At 49.4% G+C, this 17,864-nt stretch overlaps 1 protein-coding gene across 1 annotated transcript; it reads left to right on the forward strand.

Annotated features, from left to right (window-relative positions):
* Positions 1–14,776: 14,776 nt before the first annotated feature.
* Positions 14,777–17,658, forward strand: EGR4 (early growth response 4). The gene is made up of 2 exons (XM_034772250.1): positions 14,777–15,073; positions 15,494–17,658. The coding sequence occupies exons 1-2, from the start codon at positions 14,917–14,919 to the stop codon at positions 16,828–16,830; spliced, it is 1,494 nt and encodes a 497-aa protein (XP_034628141.1). The 5' UTR covers positions 14,777–14,916; the 3' UTR covers positions 16,831–17,658.
* The last annotated feature ends 206 nt before the right edge of the window (positions 17,659–17,864 follow it).

The raw sequence follows: 17,864 nt of genomic DNA on the forward strand, positions 1-17,864 counted from the left end.
TTAGCTAGGGAGGTGGTGGAATCTCCATCCTTAGAGGTTTTTAAGGCCCAGTTTGACAAAGCCCTGGCTGGGATGATTTAGTTGGTGTTGGTCCTGCTTTGAGCAGGGAGTTGGACTAGATGACCTCCTGAGCTTGGAGGCTCTTGTTAAATTGGAAACTTGGATACAGCAGAGAAGATACAGTTGTGAAGGCAAGTGTGGGTGAAAGTGCTTGCCGGTGTGGAAGTAGAGCAAGGCTTTTTTTTCCTCTGACACCGGGTTTCTTAACAAAACATCTCAGAAGGGATTGGAATTTGGCCTTAGGAGACTGGTTCTAGTCCAGGCTCTGATATGCCTAGCAGCCCTAGTGTGACAATCAGGGTCCAGAACCCCAAGGGGGAAACAAGGGGGCTGAACCCCACAGAATAAGCAATTCAATCAACTGGTTGTACACAATGTGATTATGTATGTAAAAATGTCAATTAAGGTCTTCTATGAAAGCTGGCAATATTATGAATGTGGTGGTCATTAGGAGATACATATACAGGCTGATTAGGAATGTAGGCTTGTATACGTGTGCAAAAAAGTGTAACTGCAGTGTAACTTCAGCATCACAACTTCAGCATCACTTCACAACAGGGCGGTGAGCAGCCAGGTAGGAGGGGCTGCCTCCCCACCCAGATGATACTACCACCAAGTGTGATGGGTTCGGTCACAGAGACCTCCTTGGGACTGTCACCTGATGTGCTGAAATTAGCTCTGAGCCCGTTTTCCCTGCCAGCTTGGGACTCCAGAACCCTGCCTTGTTGAGCCAGGCACACTAGCCTGCTGCAACACAGACCCAGGGTCTGATCCACGCCCCCAAAGCTGCAGATTTAACTGAAAACAGCTTAGCAAGTACTCCTGTCTCCAGCACCCAGACACCCAGCTCCCAATGGGATCCAAACCCCAAATGAAGCCGTTTTACTCTGTACAAAGCTTATAAAGGATAAATTCATAAATTGTCCGTCCTCTATAACACTGATAGAGAGTCCCCAAAACTGTTGGAATGTGGTCTCTAAGGTACCCTGTTCCCAGACAACTGAGGAAGTTCAGCAGACTAGAGACGAAAGGATTATGCCCAAGGTTCAGTATTTATAGCTCTCTAGCAGACTGACAAGCCTCCTCACAGAAATTGTCACAGCAGAGCTTTCCTCTGAGGAAGAATAGACAAGGCAACTAGTTTGTGGACCTTTGCTTTGAAGTTAAACTTTTATTTCCTATGCATACACACAGGGCCGGCTCCAGCTTTTCTGCTGCCCCAAGCGACAAAAAAAAAAAAAAAGGCGGCAGCTCAAAGAGGAAGAGAGGGAATGAGGGACTCGCCGCCGAATTGCCACCGAAAACCCAGTCGTGCCGCCCCTTTAAATTGGTCACAACAAGCACCTGCTTCCTACGCTGGTGCCTGGAGCCGACCCTGCGTATACAGGTAAACTGGAACAGGAGTACTTGTGGCACCTTAGAGACTAACAAATTTATTTCACGAAAGCTTATGCTCAAATACATTTGTTAGTCTCTAAGGTGCCACAAGGAGTCCTGTTCTTTTTGTGGATACAGACTAACACGGCTGCTACTCTGAAACAGGTAAACGAGTTACACTCATTTACATAAAGCAATTAGCTGGTCCTCCATTATAAACAGAGAGAGTGAAGCTGAAGACAATGTAGGTAACTCTATTAGTTTCCTGCAGTGTCTCAAATCTTTGATCTTAAGGGAGCCCAGTCACATACATAATATAAGGCAATTAAGACATAAAAAGGATTTAGCATCTAAAAGCTAATTTGGTTACACTGCTAAAACTTCTAACAGGAGATAGGTAAACATGAACAAATACACTTAGCATTTACCCTTGATTTCTATTACTACAAATGGATGGGTTAATGATTGCTGGTATAGTACAATGCTTCTCAACCAGGGGTACATGTACGCATGTTCCCTGGGGGTACTCAGAGCTCTTCCAGGGGGTTCATCTTATCTAGATATTTGCCTAGTTTTACAACAGGCTACAGAAAAAGCACTAGTGAAGTCAGTACAAACTACAATTTCATAAAATGACTTCTTTTATTCTGCTCTGTATATACTATATGCTGAAATACAAGTACAATATTTATATTCCAATCATTTTATTTGATAACTATATGGTAAAAATGAGAAAGTCAGCAATTGTTCAGTACTAGTGTGCTGGGACACTTTTGTATTTTTATGTCTGATTTTGTAAGCAAGTCGTTTTTAAGTGAGGTGAGACTTGGGATACGCAAGACAAATCAGACTCCTGAAAGGGGTACAGTCGTCTGGAAAGGTTGACAGCCACTGGTCTAGTACATCTCTTTGAAATTCACATGCACGTGAATTGTCCTGATACAATTGTAATGCCTCTTGTTAAGTTGTTATGAGTCAGACCCAGGTTGGCTGGGTTGCCAGTGTCACACCGGGAAATTGGTCAGAGGCAATAGGTAACAGGCATCCGAAAAAGGAATTAAAGCCTGAGGTTGCATCTGTCTGTTTGTTTTCTGTGTAACTTGTCTGTGTTTGCTCTCTCTCACTATTTCATCTCTGAATCTGTGATTTTCCTATTAAATAAACGTTGTATTTATTTTTACCCCAAGTAGTCTCTGGTGCACAAAGTGTGTGTGCCAAAGTGAACTAAGGAGGGGGCTGTTTTCACACCTTCTGGGAGCTAGAGGGGGAAAGTCCGAGTGTCTGGTATTTAAGAACTCGAGGTAGAGGGAATTGGGGAGATGGGACCAGAAGGGCTACTGGGGTCACCCTGCCAGGAGTAACTGGGCTGGTGGAAGCCAAGGTGAGACCTTTATGCTTGTAGGCTGGCTACTGGTGTCAGAGTTCAGAGCCATCACAGTGTAGCTTTAAGTCATCCAAAATTACAAGGCAGGTGGTGACAGAACCTCTTAGTGGACTGGGTGATCCCCAAAACGTCACACCCGGACATGGACCGGGATCCTATTGGGCCAGATGCTGTACAAACACAGAACAAAACAACAGGAGGCACAGTCTGGTCAGCTGTGTGGCCTTGGGCAAATCACTTCCCCGCTCTGTGCCTCAGTTTCTCCATCTGAGAAACAAGGATAACGATACTGGCTTTCTCTTATGAAGTCCTTTGGGATCCACAGGTGAAACTATAACAGAGTATAGTTATGGGTATTGTTATTATTTAGCTCCTATGTCTCTTTTCATATCCCTAAGAGCTTCAGAGCTAAATCATGCCGAGTTAGTGTCTCTCTTTAAGAGGCACAATACTGCAAGGGTGTAGTAATATCCCACTGCTCCATTGCTGGGTGTGGAGAGAAGCCTTCCTGCCCCCCAATCCTCAGACAGTGAAGAGGTTTGTGGGGCCTGGCAATCACTCCTGTCCAGTGACTTGTGCTGCAAGGAGAGGCTAAAAACAGCTGTTTATAGCGGGGCCTACACGGCCAGTAACTGGGCATCACACTGGCTGGGCTAATTTCTTAAATGGCTGTTAGGATTTTGGATGATTGTTTTAAGCAGTGAGGAAGGATGGTCTTGGGGGTCAGGACCTGGGACTCAGGAGGGGTGAAGTTAGCAGTACGGCCTACCCTCAAAGTTCAAAAACCACGAGGCAGACCCCGAACAATCACGATTGGCCCCAAAGCCAGGAGATGTCTTTTTACAATAATTGTACTTGTGGCACCTTAAAGACTAACAAATTTATTTGAGCGTAAGCTTTCGTGGGCTACAGCCCACTTCTTCGGATGCATGTAGTGGAAAATACAGTCAGAAGATATATATATATACACAGAACATGAAACAATGGGTGTTACCATACACACTATAAGGAAAGTGATCAGTTAAGGTGAGCTATTATCAGCAGGAGAGAAAAAGAACCATTTGTAGTGGTAATGAAAATGGCCCATTTCCAGCAATTGACAAGGAGATGTGAGGAACCGTAGGGGGAGCGGAAAATAAGCATGGGGAAATAGTTTTACTTTGTGTAATGGCCCATCCACTCCCAGTCTTTATTCAAGCCTAATTTAATGGTGTCCAATTTGCAAATCAATTCCAATTCAGCAGTCTCTCGTTGGAGTCTGTTTTTGAAGTTTTGTTGTTGTAATATTGCGACTTTTAGGTCTGTAATTGAGTGACCAGGGAGATTCAAGTGTTTTCCAACTGGTTTTTGAATGTTATAATTCTTGACGTCTGATTTGTGTCCATTTATTCTTTTACGTAGCGACTGTCCAGTCTGGCCAATGTACATGGCAGAGGGGCATTGCTGGCACATGATGGCATCTATCACATTGGTAGATGTGCAGGTGAACGAGTCCTTGCTTACAGACAGCCCCCAAACCTGAAGCAAATACTCACCAGCCACCACACACCACACAACAAAAACACTAATCCGGGAACCAATCCTTGCAACAAAGCCTGTTGCCAACTCTGTCCACATATCTATTCAGGGGACACCATCATAGGACCTAATCACATCAGCCGCACCATAAGGGGCTCGTTCACCTGCACATCTACCAATGTGAGATACTGATGCACGGCTTAGGTGAGTGAAGACACACCTGAACCTTTAGGGCATGTACCTAAAAGGCTCTCTATGCACTTAAGCAGTGCCTCCACTGCAACACTGTTTTTAGCAGTGCAGTGTCCTGCTGACAGTGTCTTTCCCTGCCACAGGGAAAGGCTCCAGCAGTGGGAAAAGGCCCCAGCAGCTCCCCGTTCCCAGGGCCTTTCCCCACGGCAGGCTGCTGCCAGAGCCTTTCCACACTGCCTCTCCCGGCCAGAGCCTTTCACTGCTACATACAGCTACACCCCACAGTGTGGTGGTCACAGCCTGGTTTTCACCACGTGTAGCTACACCTACCCTATGCACCACCGCCAGCAGTGGGCAATATAATCATAGCCTAAGTGGGTGAGTCACCTGTCTGTTTCCTAGACTCAGGAGGTCAGACTAAGTGATCACAAAGATCATTTCCGACGTCAACGTCTATGAAATCCCAGGTGCTCACTAGTTTGCAGGATCAGGGCCTGGCACATTAGAAATGCCTAGAGTTTTCCAGGCCATCTCTTAATGTAGATATATTTCCATATTTGGACTTTAAAGGTGACAGACAGTGATACCTGCAGCGTTCTAAAGAGAGTACAAAAAACCCAGGGCAAAATCCTGGGGTTTCATGGTCTAACAGAGGGCAGAATCCAGCCCTGAGTGCAAGTTTCTCTCTTATTTTTTAGGACCTGTTTCTCCCTGGGAAGGATCTCCTAGGCATTAGTAAGCCAAGTGCCCTTGGTGAGAACCTGGGCATGTGTCACTGAGCTGCAGCAGAGCCTGGCTGTGATCAACAGGAAACCTCCTGGCCACATTTTCTTCTGATTACCTCACACACGTTGTTTTAGCCATTGGTAGCAAGGTGACCCACAGGAACCAGAACCCATCCTTTGTCCATGCTCCTGGTAAAGCAGGGGCAACTGTAACAGGGTGGCTATCACCCAAACACCCCCTCAGGGCCGGGGGAGGAATGTTGCAGCACCCCACCCCTATTTTCCCCTTCTTCAGGGCTCCTTACTCAAACCCCACGGCCTTCCTCCTTCAATCACAGCCCTTCTTGGCATCGGCTTGTCTTCATTTACAAAGTTCCAAAGAAGGAACTTCCCCCATCGCTCACCGAGTCCCCAGAAATCAGTCCCAGGGCCCGACTCGTACCTCAGATCCTGGGAAGCAGAAAAAGGTCCCTTCACAGAGCCTCTCTTGGCAGCTTGCAGGTGCCTTCCCCCAAGCTAACTCCCTTACAGCTTCCCAGAACCAGCCCCTTCCCCACCCCCTGGAACTACTTCCGCTCTCTTAGAAGGAACCAGCACCTTTAGGCTCCTTCCCCACATCAGGTGTCTCTGGCTGGCTCATTTAGCAAGTCTGTTCCAGGCTTCCTGTCTGCTGGAGGCTGCTTCCTCCCTCTCACTCCCTTTGCCCTCCCGCAGCAAGCTGTGACAGAGATATCTAGCCAGGCTGGGAGTTCATTGTGTTAATCTGTGCCCAGTCCCTATGACAAGGAAGGGGTCATGATTTCTAAACTGAAACAAGCACAGACCCCCTTATCTGGGTGACTCTCTCATTCAGCCACTGAATAGTCTCTATTCTAAGGCTGTGAAATTAATAACGCTATGGAAACACTGCAAGTGGGTTTGAAAGTGGCAGATTCACAGCATACCTCCTCCTAGGACTTTGTCTGCATGGGAAGGTTTGTCTCCACTCATAAGGTAACTCCCTTCTCTTCATGTGCCAATATATATTTATGCCTGTATCTGTAATTTTCACTCCATGCGTCTGAAGAAGTGGGGTTTTTACCCACGAAAGCTTATGCCCAAATAAATCTGTTAGTCTTTAAGGTGCCACCGGACTCCTCCTTGTTTTTGTGGATACAGACTAACATGGCTGCCCCTCTGATATAGGAAAGTTGTTTCAGTAGAACTTAAGGTGTGAATTTAAAGCAGTCTAGTTACACTAGTATAGTCTTCTGTGTGGGCACTCTTATTCTGGCATAAGAGGGCCTTGCTATAATTTAGGTTGCTTGGGAAGTGGTCCACATGGGAAGGCTATACTGGTATGACTACACCTGTGTAACTATACCTGTATGTCTGGTAAAATTTTCCACGCAGTTAAGGCCTACCTAAAGGCTGGGCTACGCTGAAAAGTTACAGCACCATAGCTATATCTCTCTGGGGTGTGAAAAATCCACACCTCTGAGAGATGTAGTTAAGCCAAACTAACCCCCGGCACCATGTAGACAGTGCTAGCACCATGGAAGAATTCTTCCGTCAACTTAGCTACTGCCTCTCGGGGAGGTGGATTATCTACAGCAACGGGAGAACTCCTCCCTTCACTGAGCAACTCCTCCCTTCACAGCTTTGCCACTGTAATGTTTTAAGTGTAGACATAGCCTCCGTTATGTGTTAGCGTTTCTGCTCCATGACTGGATCACTGATATTTTTAAAACAGGAAAATAGAGGGAGAAAGGAATGCAGCTGTTCAGACTCCAGTCTCTTTGTTTGCATTAGACTATGGGTTATCAGTGGTCTGAATCCAAATCCCACTGAAAATATTTGAAATGTTCCAACTGACTTTTGGAATAGAGCTGTGCAAATAACCAATCTTTCAGTTCACTGGCAGTTCAGGAAAAAAAAACAGACAAAAAATTGTTTGAAGTCAATCTGAAGTGAATTTTTTTGGAATTTTTGGCAAATCAAGAAAGTTGCTACAATGATAAATACCCCTCACAACACACCTTTCAAGATCCATGGGTCCTACACATGCTTATCACACCATGTGATGTACCTCATCAAATGCCCCAATAACAACAAAGTGGGTAAACCAGTTAGTCACTACGATCTTGAATGTCTTAGGGTTAAACTACTCAGTTTCCTCCTAGAACAGTGGTTCTCAAAATAGGGTCTACTGACACCCAGGACGTCCATGCTATTGGTCCACAAGATGATCAAAGATTAGAGAGAGAACACCATAAAGAGATGGGGTGAATGCACAGGGAGGAGATTATTGCAAAGGTTGTATCCTCGCACAGACTCCACAGGCTGGAAAGGTTGGAAGACTTCGGTTTTAGAGGGAAGACACCAAATTTCCCTTATCACAGCTGGGTTTTAGAATGTTCAAGGTTTGGCCCTTAGTTTCTCCAGCCTCCTCCATCCTGAAGGATCCACAAACATTATGCAGATAGAGGTAAGAAACCGTTTTCAGTCTCTCTGCACAGATACTATGGCGGAGAATGGTTTAGATGAGTCATCTGAGGGAAGGGATCAGAAGGAGACCCCATTGACCGGAACGCATGGGATGCCTTGTCCTAGGGATGGGGGTTCCACGAACCCCACTCCCAAGAGGAGGAGACGGGGGGTGGTGGTCGGGGACTCCCTCCTAAGGGGGACGGAGTCATCCATCTGTCGTCCACACTGGGAAACTTGAGAAGTGTGCTGCTTGCCTGGAGCTAGAATCCAGGATGTGCTGGAGTGTCTGCAGAGACTGATCAATCTCTCGGACCGCTACCCCTTCTTACTTCTTCATGTGGGCACCAATGATACTGCCAAGAATGACCTTGAGCGGATCACTGAAGACTATGTGGCTCTGGGAAGAAGGATAAAGGAGTTTGAGGCGCAAGTTGTGTTCTCATCCATCCTCCCTGTTGAAGGGAAAGGCCCAGGGAGACCATCAAATTGTGGAGGTAAATACGTGGTTGCACAGGTGGTGTCAGAGAGAGGGCTTTGGATTCTTCGACCATGGGATGTTGTTCCAGGAAGAAGGATCACTAGGAAGAGATGGGATCCATCTAATGAAGAGAGGGAGGAGTATCTTCGCAGGCAGGCTTGCTAACCTAGTGAGGAGGGCTTTAAACTAGGTTTGCCAGGGGATAGAGACCTAAGCCCTGAAGCACGTGGGGAAGTGGGATACTGGGAGGAAATGCAAGGAGGAGGGTGCAACAGGGGAGGCTTTCTGATTCATACTGAGAAAGTAGGGCAATTGGCTAGTTATCTTAGGTGCCTGTACATGAATGCAAGAAGCCTGGGAAACAAGCAGGAAGAATTGGAAGTCCTGGCACAGTCAAAGAACTATGATGTGATTGGAATAACAGAGACTCGGTGGGGTAACTCACATGACTGGAGCGCTGTCATGGATGGTATAAACTGTTTAGGAAGAACAGGCAGGGGAGAAAAGGTGGAGGAGTTGAACTGTATGTAAGAGAGCAGTATGATCGCTCAGAGCTCCAGTATGAAACTGGAGAAAAGCCAGTTGAGAGTCTTTGGGTTAAGTTTAGACGCGAGAGCAACAGGTGATGTCGTGGTGGGTGTCTGCTATGGACCACCAGACTAGGAGGATGAGGTGGACAAGGCTTTCTTCGGACAACTAACAGAAGTTTCCAGATCACAGGCCCTGATTCTCATGGGGGACTTCAATCACCCTGACATCTACTGGGAGAGCAATACAGCAGTGCACAGACAATCCAGGAAGTTTTGGGGAACAACTTCCTTGTGCAAGTACTGGAGAAACCAACTAGGGGGCGTACTCCTCTTGACCTGCGGCTCACAAACAGGGAAGAATTGGTAGAGGAAGTAAAAGTGGGTGGCAACCTGTACAGCAGTGACCATGAGATGGTCAAGTTCAGGATCTTGACAAAAGGAAGAAAGGAGAGCAGCAGAATAGGGACCCTGGACTTCGGGAAAGCAGACTTCGACTCCCTTAGGGCTCTGATGGGAAGGATCCCCTGGGAAGCTAATCTGAGGGGGAAAGGAGGCCAGGAGAGTTGGCTGTATTTTAAAGAAACCTTATTGAGGGCGCAGGAACAAACCATCCTGATGTGCAGAAAAAATAGCAAATATGGCAGGCGACCAGCTTGGCTTAACAGAGAGATCGTCAGTGAGCTTAAACACAAAAAGGAAGCTTACAAGAAGTGGAAACTTGGACAGATGACTAGGGAGGAGTATAAAAATATTGCTCAAGCATGCAGGAGTGTAATCAAGAAGACCAAAGTACAGTTGGAGTTGCAGCTAGCAAGGGTTGTTAAGAGTAACAAAGAAGGGTTTCTACAGGTAGGTTAGAAGAAAAAGAAGGTCAGGGAAAGTCTGGGCCCCTTACTGAATGGGGGAGGCAACCTAGTAACAGAGGATGTGGAAAAAGCTGAAGTACTCAATGCTTTTTTTTGTCTTGGTCTTCACAGACAAGGTCAGCTCCCAAACTGCTGCACTGGGCAGCACAGTATGGGGAGGAGGTGAGCAGCCCTCAGTGGTGAAAGAACAGGTTAAGGACTATTTAGAAATGCTGGACATACACAAGTTCATGGGGCCGGATGCAATGCATCCGAGGGTGAGGAGGGAGTTGGCTGATGTGATTTCAGAGCCATTGGCCATTACCTTTGAAAACTTGTGGCAATCGGGGAAGGTCCCGGATGATTGGAAAACAGCAAATATAGTGCCGATCTTTAAAAAAAGGGAAGGAGGAGAATCTGGGAAACTACAGGCCAGTCAGCCTCATCTCAGTCCTCAGAAAAATCGTGGAGCAGGTCCTCAAGGAATCAATTTTGAAGCACTTGGACGAGAGGAAGGTGATCAGGAACAGTCAGCATGGATTCACCAAGGGCAAGTCATGCCTGACCAACTGGATTGCCTTCTATGATGCGATAACTGGCTCTGTGGATATGGGGAAAGTGGTGGACGTGATATACCTTGACTTTAGCAAAGCTTTTGATACGGTCTCCCACAGTATTCTTGCCAGCAAGTTAAAGATGTATGGGCTGGATGAATGGACTGTACGGTGGATAGAAAGCTGGCTAGATTGTCGGGCTCAACGGGTAGTGATCAATGGCTCCATGTCTAGTTGGCAGCTGGTATCAAGCAGAGTGCTCCAAGGGTCGGTCCTGGGGCTGGTTTTGTTCAACATCTTCATTAATGATCTGGAGGATGGGATGGATTGCACCCTCAGCAAGTTCGTGGATGATACTGAGCTGTGGGGAGAGGTAGATATGCTGGAGGGTCGGGATAGGGTCCAGAGTGACCTAGACAAAATAAATCTGATGAGGTTCAACAAGGACAAGTGCAGAGTCCTGCACTTAGGCTGGAAGAATCCCAGGCACGGCTACAGACTAGGGACCGACTGGCTAAGCGACAGTTCTGCAGAGAAGGACCTGGGGATTACAGTGGATAAGTGTATGAGTCAGCAGTGTGCCCTTGTGGCCAAGAAGGCCAACGGTATTTTGGGCTCCATTAGTAGGAGCATTGCCACAGATCGAGGGAAGTGATTATTCCCCTCTATTCAGCACGGATGAGGGCACATCTGGAGTATTGTGTCAATTTTTGGGCCCCCAACTACAAGAAGGATGTGGATAAATTGGAGAGAGTCCAGTGGAGGGCAACAAAAATGATTAGGGGGCTGGGGCACATGACTTACGAGGAGAGGCTGAGGGAACTGGGGTTATTTAGTCTGCAGAAGAGAAGAGTGAGGGGGGATTTGATAGCAGCCTTCAACTACCTGAAGGGGGGTTCCAAAGAGGATGGAGCTCAGCTGTTCTCAGTGGTGGCAGATGACAGAACAAGGAGCAATGGTCTCAAGTTGCAGTGGGGGAGGTCTAGGTTGGATATTAGGAAACACTATTTCATTAGAAGGATGGTGAAGCACTGGAATGGGTTACCTAGGGAGGTGGAGGAATCTCCATCCTTAGAGGTTTTTAAGGCCCGGCTTGCCAAAGCCCTGGCTGGGATGATTTAGTTTGGCTTGGTCCTGCTTTGAGCAGGGGGTTGGACTAGATGACCTCCTGAGGACTCTTCCAACCCTGATCTTCTATGATTCTATAGCTTTTGCAGAGCAAGAAGAAATCACTGAACTCACCACCTCTAGGGTGGAAAATGGCAGCTGTCTAACAGTGTGATGTAACACTGATCGGCAGTTTGGTAGAGGAAGTGATGAAGAACGCCATGCCCAGCTGTAAATGCAGTGGGCACAATTAAGAATGCAGAATATTGGCCGCGCCTCTGCAGCTGACAGCCTTACATGTGTGAATAGAAATGGCCACGAGTGGTTGGGACTTTGCTATTACATCTCATTTAAACTATGTTACCTCCTCCAGCATCTCACCCTCTAACACCGGGCTGGAGAACTGATCCAGAACTAGGCCCCAGTGCCTGCTGAATGACCACTCGAACGTCACACTTCTTTGCACTTTTATCGCCGCTTTCAGCCAAAGAGCTCGATGCGCTTTACAAATGTGAACATTGCCAACCTCCCTGCAACGTGGGTAAGCGCGATCAGACACATTTCAAAGTACTCGCCCAAAGGTAACACTGTGAGTCACTGGAAGAGCCAGGAATAGTTTCCAATCGCCCATTCCACAACACTGCTTCACTCTGCAGCTAACGTCAGTGCATACAGTGCATTGCACCAGATATGGCCCAGTCTGAAATGCTGGTTATGGCACGTGCTGCAGACATCAAGCACCGGGAGGGACTTCCTCTCCCGGAGAACGTGCTCTGACATTGGCTTGTCAGGTGTATTCACCTCACCGCTCTGTGCCTCAGTTTTCTCATTTATCAAATGGGGATAACAATACGCACTTTTTTTTTCAAGTGCTTTGAGCTCCACTGATGAAAAGCCAGGGATTATTATGATTGTCATTATGCTATATAAAGATAAATCATTATGCGTTATCATTATGGGGCACCCGGCATTGGCTGCTGTCGGAAGACAGGATACTGGGCTAGATGGACCTTTGGTCTGACCCAGTATGGCCGTTCTTATCTTCTTCTTTTAAAATTTGATCTCTTAAAAAATTCCACTGACATTTTTTTGACCCACTTAGTATGTGGCACATGTGACCAAATGCCCCCACTGCACTGCCCCGTGCGTCTGGCACATCTGCCTGGGAAGTGCACAACAAAACACCAGAACTTGGTGAGAGAATCTCAGCCCTGGCCAGAACCCTGCTGTCACACAACATCTGTGATGGGTGTGAGCAGGGAAGAGGTAGACTTAGGGCTGGATTCTGCACACAACATCTCAGAGGCGCTGGACTTGATCCTGTGCTGGGCAGACGCAGAGCAATGCCAGGTATATGAGCAGGATAGGAAATACAAGGGACCTCCACGTTACTGGCTGCCTAACTCCAAGCAGAATCCTCTCTCACACCCGGTCCCATTTACCTTGGGAGTGAAGGAGACAGCAGGCAGGGAGCCTGTCATATACTAAAGATCAATGCCAGGGATTTAAACCTAATATTTCACCTGATTTGTACCCAGCTGTGCCTATCGTCCAGACTGCCACTGGAGGGCAAAAACCTTGCTCAACCTGCTGCATGCACAAGGATTTGCAGGATCAAGAGGAAAGTAAGTGTTGAGTATTATTATTATGGGTATTATTACTGTATGGGCTCCTTAAATAATCTAACACCACTGTCGGAATAAAACCCCACACCCTGTCTTCTTCTTTCCCTTCTGGTGGAAAACTCATCAGGGTTAGTGGGGATAGTGTTCTGAAGGGAGGACTGATCACTCAGTGGTTACAGGCTTAGGGCATCTGCCCAAGCTGTATTAGCCCTTAGTCCAAGTCCCTGCTCTGCTCTAGGCTGTAGGACCTTGGGCTAGTTGCTCTACTTCCCCATCTGTAAAATGGAGCTAAAGCATTTCCCTGTGTTATGAGGTTAAGGATTGCGAACAGCTCAGGAGGGCCCTACAAGTACCCCAGAGAAGCAGTCGTGCTCTGAGCTGTGCATTGTCTGTGGCTGAGAGGAAGCCAGAGGTGATGGAAATGCGATCAGGCTCTTTGAGTCACTACTAACCCCAGTGATTCAAATTTTAAACTATCCTCCTTCCATTGTATATTCTGACTGTGCATCTGGAGCCAAACCCTCCCTGACCCAAATACACACATACTTCAAACCAGGCAGCGGGGAAGCAATGAACTCTTTGCTGGGCTGGGGAATGTAAGCAAATTAGGGGAAATGAGTGAGATGTTTTTGTTCATTGGGAATCTGCTTGTTAGATGTTAATCACATGACAATACAACCGGCACAATCCCTCCTCCACTAAATCAAAACCAATGCAGAATGCCAGCAGGGGCGTAGCTTAATGAAAAAATCTCCCTCAGGAAGGGCGGAAGGGGATAGCAAACCCAACATCTTTCATGCTTCTAGAAGGAACAAGAGCAACAAAATACATACACACGGCAGGGGGGAAAGAGCATAAGGTGAATAGGAGCCTGGATCTGGAATAACAGCTCCCCACATTGGGAGCAAAGCCAAGGCCTTTAAGGAATTGCATAATGATGCAGTGGAAAGTCTATTCCGTCAGGGCCTGATCCCGAGAGGTGCTGAGCCCTTTACTCAGTGGGCGTTGAGCATCAAACCGTAAGCATGGCACCCCCTTTGTGTGCCTGTAACACTGGGAACACACGTGTTTATGAATGCAGGGCCAGTGTGTACATGGAAGAGGTGGCTGGTTCCATGTGCACGTGTGTCTGAAAGACGCCATTGGAGGTGTGGCAATGATTTAGTTGGGGATTGGTTTGAGCAGGGGGTTGGACTAGATGACCTCCTGAGGTCCCTGCCCACCCTGAGAGTCTATGAAAGCTCCAAGTGTGTGTGTGTGTGTGTGTGTAAATATACAAATACCGCTCTTCCATTAACTGGAGCCATAAATACACCCACTTGGCGGAGCCATGATTCACAGCTGTCGCTGCCTAGCCCACATTTCTCCCTCCCTCCAGCTGAGGGAGCCGAAAGCCAAGCTGGGATCCCCCAGCAGCCTTTGGCGCCGCCTCCATCAGGGAACCCCTGCTCCAGATGTGCCAGCTGGGGAAGAATTCGCCCTGCGCCTCCTGCCACTCACGTGCCCGTCCTCCGGGGGCCTGGGGGAGGCTGCCTCCAGCGTGGGGGGGGTCTCACTTTTCCTGTCCTGGGGGGCGGCATGCCCAGCTCGGCTGAGCAGATTCACAGCCTTTGGGGCGGTTGGCACTCCCGGGCGGCTGCTGGATCACGGTATTGTTATTATGGAAAGGCAGGAAAGGAAAAAACGGGGAGGGGGGGGGAGAAGAGCTGGCAAAACGTCACAAGGAGAGATTTCCTTATTGGGACTCCCTAGCCTACATCCTGAGTCCATCTATGGGCATTTACGTCACAGCCCGCCTCACTGGGGGCTCCAGAAAAGGAAGCGGCGCGGCGCGGCGGAAGATCAGAGGCAGCCCGGCTGCAGGTATAAAAGGCGCCGCGGCGCTGGGAGCCGGGAGTCCCCGCCAAGCCCTGAGCGCACCCGGGCACCGGCCTGGGCAGGAGACCGCCGCGGCGCGCAGGGGCTGGAGCCGCGATCGGGAGCGGGGCCGAGCTGGGGACTTTCCCGGCAGTCCCACCCCCCCCTTCCTCTCCGAGCCTGGGCTCGCCGGAGATGTTGAGCGTGATGGATTTCTCCTGCCAGGACTCGCTGTATTCCAAGTACCAGGAGAGCTGCGAGCTCAAAGCCGGGGAGCACCCGGGATCGGGCCCGCAGGAGCAGCAACTTGGGGCGGGGCAGCAGAGGGAGGCGGCGGCCGATTTCCTCGGAGGTAAGAGACCCCCCCGCTCCCCTTCAACTTGTAGCCAAGCAGGATTGGGGGGGATCCGGCTTCCGAGCAGCTGAGTCCGCAAGTGACCCTGCGGCGTTGAAAGAGGACCAGGGCTCTTGCTTAGCGAGAGTGGCCCTTGGTCATGACCCAAAGCTGAGTAATGCCTGGGTAGGGCCTGCCCCAGAGATCCCGGGCGGGTGGGGATGGGGCCGGGGGCACGCTGCTCTCCTGCGGCTGTGGCACGGTTTGAAAGCCATGCCGCGTGCGTGAGACACCGCGATGCGTTATATAACACGGCTGGGCTGGGAGTTTCTGCATGGACCGCTCTCGCCTCGCTATTTCTACAGCCCGGTCTGTATGCCCCGCCCCCTAGCCAAGCAGTGTCTCTAACCAGCTTTTGTTTCCCCTTTTAATTCCCAGGTGAATTCATGGGGTCCACAATCAACGGGGAAACGGCCGATTACTTCTTCCTAGGCAGCCAGCCAGCCCCCTCGCTCAGCTACACGGGCAGCTTTTTCATCAAGGCGATGCCGGAGCAACCCCAGGACCAGGAATCCCTCTTCAACTTGATGTCGGGCATCCTGGGCCTCTCTCCTTTCCCTGGCTCCGAAGGCCACCAGAGACCACTGGACTCTCTCTACTCGGTTCCAGACGCCCTTCAGAACCACTTGGACCTTTACTCCAGCTGCCAGCCGGAACTGAATCTCTCTGTCCAGCCCCCCTTCGCCGAGCAGGGCTACCCCGCCTTCCCCACCCTGGAGAACGCGCCCCGAGTCCAAACCTCCCCGACCGTAGGAAGCTCCGCGCAGTGTCTCTTTGAGGCAAAACTGTTGGAAAACAAGCAGGACATTAAGATTCCCCCCATGGCTCCAGCCCTGGACAAATTTAAGGTTTCCTGCTCCCAATGGGAGCCCCTCGCTCAACCTCAGAACTACTTGCCAGATGGCTACCAGTCCCCTGAGTCCTTCCAGCCCCCGGAAAGTAGCCAAGCCATGTTCCACCCCCTCGGATCCAAAATCGAAAACGTGTTGTCCGTCAGCTGCCGGTCCGAGCTCAACAGCCTGTCTGAAGCCTCGGGGACCTACAGCAACAGCTTGGGTTTCAGTTGCGAACCGGACAGTTTTCAGAATCTCAACAGCCAGGGGCAGATCCCCGGCGACTTCGGGGAGGCCAAGAGCCATCCCCTCGCACCGCAGTTACTGCAGGACTTCGACTCTTCCTTGGCCCCACCCGAGGTCGTTCCAAGCTTAATGAACCCAACCGAGCTCCTCCACCGCCACCAGTCCCCGTCAGTCCCTACCGCAGACTTCCTGGCCCAACCCTCCACCTCCTCAGCCAACGCTTTCATCTCCACCCACCCCACCCTCCTAAGCGAGCCCAAGAAGAGAACCCGCAGGAACAAATGCTTCTGCCCCAAGCCGCACGAGAAATCCTTCACCTGCCCCGTGGAGAACTGCATCCGGAGTTTCGCCAGGTCGGACGAGCTCAACCGGCACCTCCGGATCCACACGGGCCACAAACCTTTCCAGTGCCGCATCTGCCTGCGGAACTTCAGCCGCAGCGACCACCTCACCACCCACATCCGGACGCACACCGGGGAGAAGCCCTTCTCCTGTGACATCTGTGGCCGCCGGTTTGCCAGGAGCGACGAGAAGAAGCGACACAGCAAGGTCCATTTGAAGCAGAAAGCGAGGACCGAGGAGAAGCTCCGAGGCCTCGGCTTCTATGCGGTGGGGCTGTCCTTTGGCACACTCTAAAGCCCAACTGGGAGCCCTGATGGATGTCGTTTTCTGGGGTGAGCCCGGGCACCTCTTGCTGAAGGGATCAGGCTGGAGAGTCCACCTCCAAATGGCTCCTTCGTGGCAGTGGCAAAGATCACGACAATTGGTGGTGGGCAGGGATCGCTCCATCTAGCGATGCCTTCTGCCCAGGAGAGAAGGCGCTTTAGATGTACATAAGTGAAAGGCACCACACCGGCTCCGATGGGCTCCAGGGGCGATGCACAATCGTCTGTGCCGTGTCACTGCTGGAGTAAGCCAAGAGGTCTCGGAAGTGAAGGAGAGAGAGGAATAATCCGTGCTACAAGCAATCACGCTGTTTCAGCACCACGAGGAGTGGACAGCTCCCGCTAGCGGCGTTGCTGCGCGGGGCAAAGGACCTTTTGCAAACTGCAGTTTTAACTTCAGTTTCAAGAAAGAGAAACGTGCATAAAGAAACCCGCCCGCGTTTTAGACGAAGAACAAGATGCATTTGTTCTGGCTGCATTTGTACTAAACTGAATCCGATTTACCTTGCCAAGCACTTTACACGAACTCCCTGAACAATCCAGTGTAAGAAAGGTTCTCCTGGCGAAACTGCACCAGAAGTGACGGCTGGGGGGCGCGGGGGAGCAAAATGGATGCAATCAACATGACGAACGGACGTGTTAATTATTGAAGACAGGTGTTATTTGACCAACTTTGGTTTATAATGTTTTGTACAGAAGTATGGGTGAGGGGTCCCCCCCTGTAAATATTTCTCTTTGTAAAAAAACAGAACCGAACAGGAATATTACAAAGCTGTGTTTATTTTTGCAATTAAAAAGTTTGTTCTACTCTAGAAATCGTTTTTTGCATTTTTTTTCTTTTGAAACCCTATACTGTTGCGTGTCAATCCTTTTGATCTGTAGATCTCCCATGACCTTACAAAGATGGCTCGATATCCTACAGAGATAGGAACTGAATCCCACAGAGACCGGTTCTGAGAACTGTGCTTCACCAACTCCTCAAATTGGCCCATTGAAATCAGTGAG

The sequence above is a fragment of the Trachemys scripta genome, chromosome 5 (assembly GCF_013100865.1).
Source record: "Trachemys scripta elegans isolate TJP31775 chromosome 5, CAS_Tse_1.0, whole genome shotgun sequence".
Classification (NCBI taxonomy): Eukaryota; Metazoa; Chordata; order Testudines; family Emydidae; genus Trachemys; species Trachemys scripta.

Coding starts and splice junctions, on each gene's coding strand:
- EGR4 (XM_034772250.1), top strand. CDS start 14,917: ATGTTGAGCGTGATGGATTTCTCCTGCCAGGACTCGCTGTATTCCAAG. Junction 15,074..15,493: donor GGCGGCCGATTTCCTCGGAG/GTAAGAGACCCC, acceptor TTTAATTCCCAG/GTGAATTCATGGGGTCCACA.